This window comes from Lactuca serriola, chromosome 8, assembly GCF_051521515.1.
Source record: "Lactuca serriola cultivar US96UC23 chromosome 8, Lser_US96UC23_V15, whole genome shotgun sequence".
Taxonomy (NCBI): Eukaryota; Viridiplantae; Streptophyta; class Magnoliopsida; order Asterales; family Asteraceae; genus Lactuca; species Lactuca serriola.
The window spans coordinates 87,654,463-87,655,753 of record NC_136415.1 but is presented as its reverse complement, the minus strand read 5'-3'; the positions used below and the strand labels follow the sequence as shown (position 1 = coordinate 87,655,753).

The 1,291-nt window shown below is 42.8% G+C and overlaps 1 protein-coding gene across 1 annotated transcript; it reads right to left on the bottom strand.

Annotated features, from left to right (window-relative positions):
• Positions 1-315: 315 nt before the first annotated feature.
• On the bottom strand, positions 316-741 carry LOC145067134 (uncharacterized). Its single transcript, XM_079014339.1, has one exon. It carries the CDS (start codon positions 739-741, stop codon positions 316-318), a length of 426 nt encoding a protein of 141 aa, XP_078870465.1.
• Positions 742-1,291: the final 550 nt, after the last annotated feature.

Genomic DNA, 1,291 nt, shown 5'->3' with positions numbered 1-1,291 from the left:
CGCCTATTCTGAGCCTTGTGAATACACTAAGTATTTATGTTATATGGCTTGTTTGGAGCCTTTTGAATACATTAAGTGTTCAGATTTTATGGCTATTTTGAGCCATGTAAATACGTTGAGTATTTGATTTTAATAAACTAAGTTTTATAATAGAAGAATTGTTCGAATACACAGAGTATTTTCAAGTAGGGGGAGGAGGCTACTTGGCCTCGTGGTACAATGACTGGTTAAAAAAAGAAGAAATAAAGTTGCATGCCTAAGCGCTTTGAGTCTTCGGCATCTGGTATATTTGGAGTAGTTGGGCCTGGAGACGTGTTAGAAATGGAATTTCCTTAGGTTTCTTGTGTTCCAGGTCCTTTGGATTTTCCTGCCCTCCATCATCTCCAATTTGTATGCACCATTGTGGTTGGCTTTGATGACCTTATACGGTTCTTCCCAAATAGGGCCCAACTTCCCTTGTGATTGGGCTCGACTTGCCTCATTTCGCCTTAAAATGTAGTCCCCCACTCTGAAAGCCTTCTCCTTGACCCTCTGATTGTAGTACCTTTCGACAGCATGTTTGTAGGCATCTTGTAGAATGTTTGATTGTTCACGTCGTTCTTCAATGAGGTCCAAATTCGCCCTCAGATCCTTTTTGTCATTTCCTTCTTCAAAATAGGTTGTTTGCAGCGATCCTATTGTCAACTCTACTGGAAACATTGCTTTTGTGCCATAGGTTAGGCTGAAAGGGGGTTCTTTCATGCTTACTCTTGGGATCGTCCTGTATGACCAGAGCTCGCTTGGCAATTCTTCAACCTAGTTGGCCTTGGCTTTTTGAGGCGTTTTTTGATCCCATTCACTAGTGTTCTGTTAGATACCTCTGTTTGGCCATTCGCTTGGGGGTGCGCCACCGATGTGAACCGTTGTTTGATCCCTTTGTCGGCACACCAATCTTGGAACAAGTTCTCAGCAAACTATATCTCATTATCACTGGCAAACACTTTAGGTATCCCGAACCTAGTCACGAGATTTTTCGACATGAACTTGATCATCTGTCTCCCCGATATGCACGCCGGTGGCTCGGCTTCTTTCCATTTTGTGAAGTAGTCTACTGAGACTACTAGGTATTTTAACTTGCCTGGAGCGTCTGGGAATAGCCACACAATGTTTATTTCCCATTGATAGAAAGGCCATGGATTGAAGATACTTGTTAGAGGCGTTGGGGGTTCCCTTGGATTGGAGAGTACGTCTCACATTCTACACACTACCTTGTTAACTCCATTGCATCCTGATGTATGATTAGCCAATAGAT

Coding starts and splice junctions, on each gene's coding strand:
- LOC145067134 (XM_079014339.1), bottom strand. CDS start 741: ATGAAAGAACCCCCTTTCAGCCTAACCTATGGCACAAAAGCAATGTTT.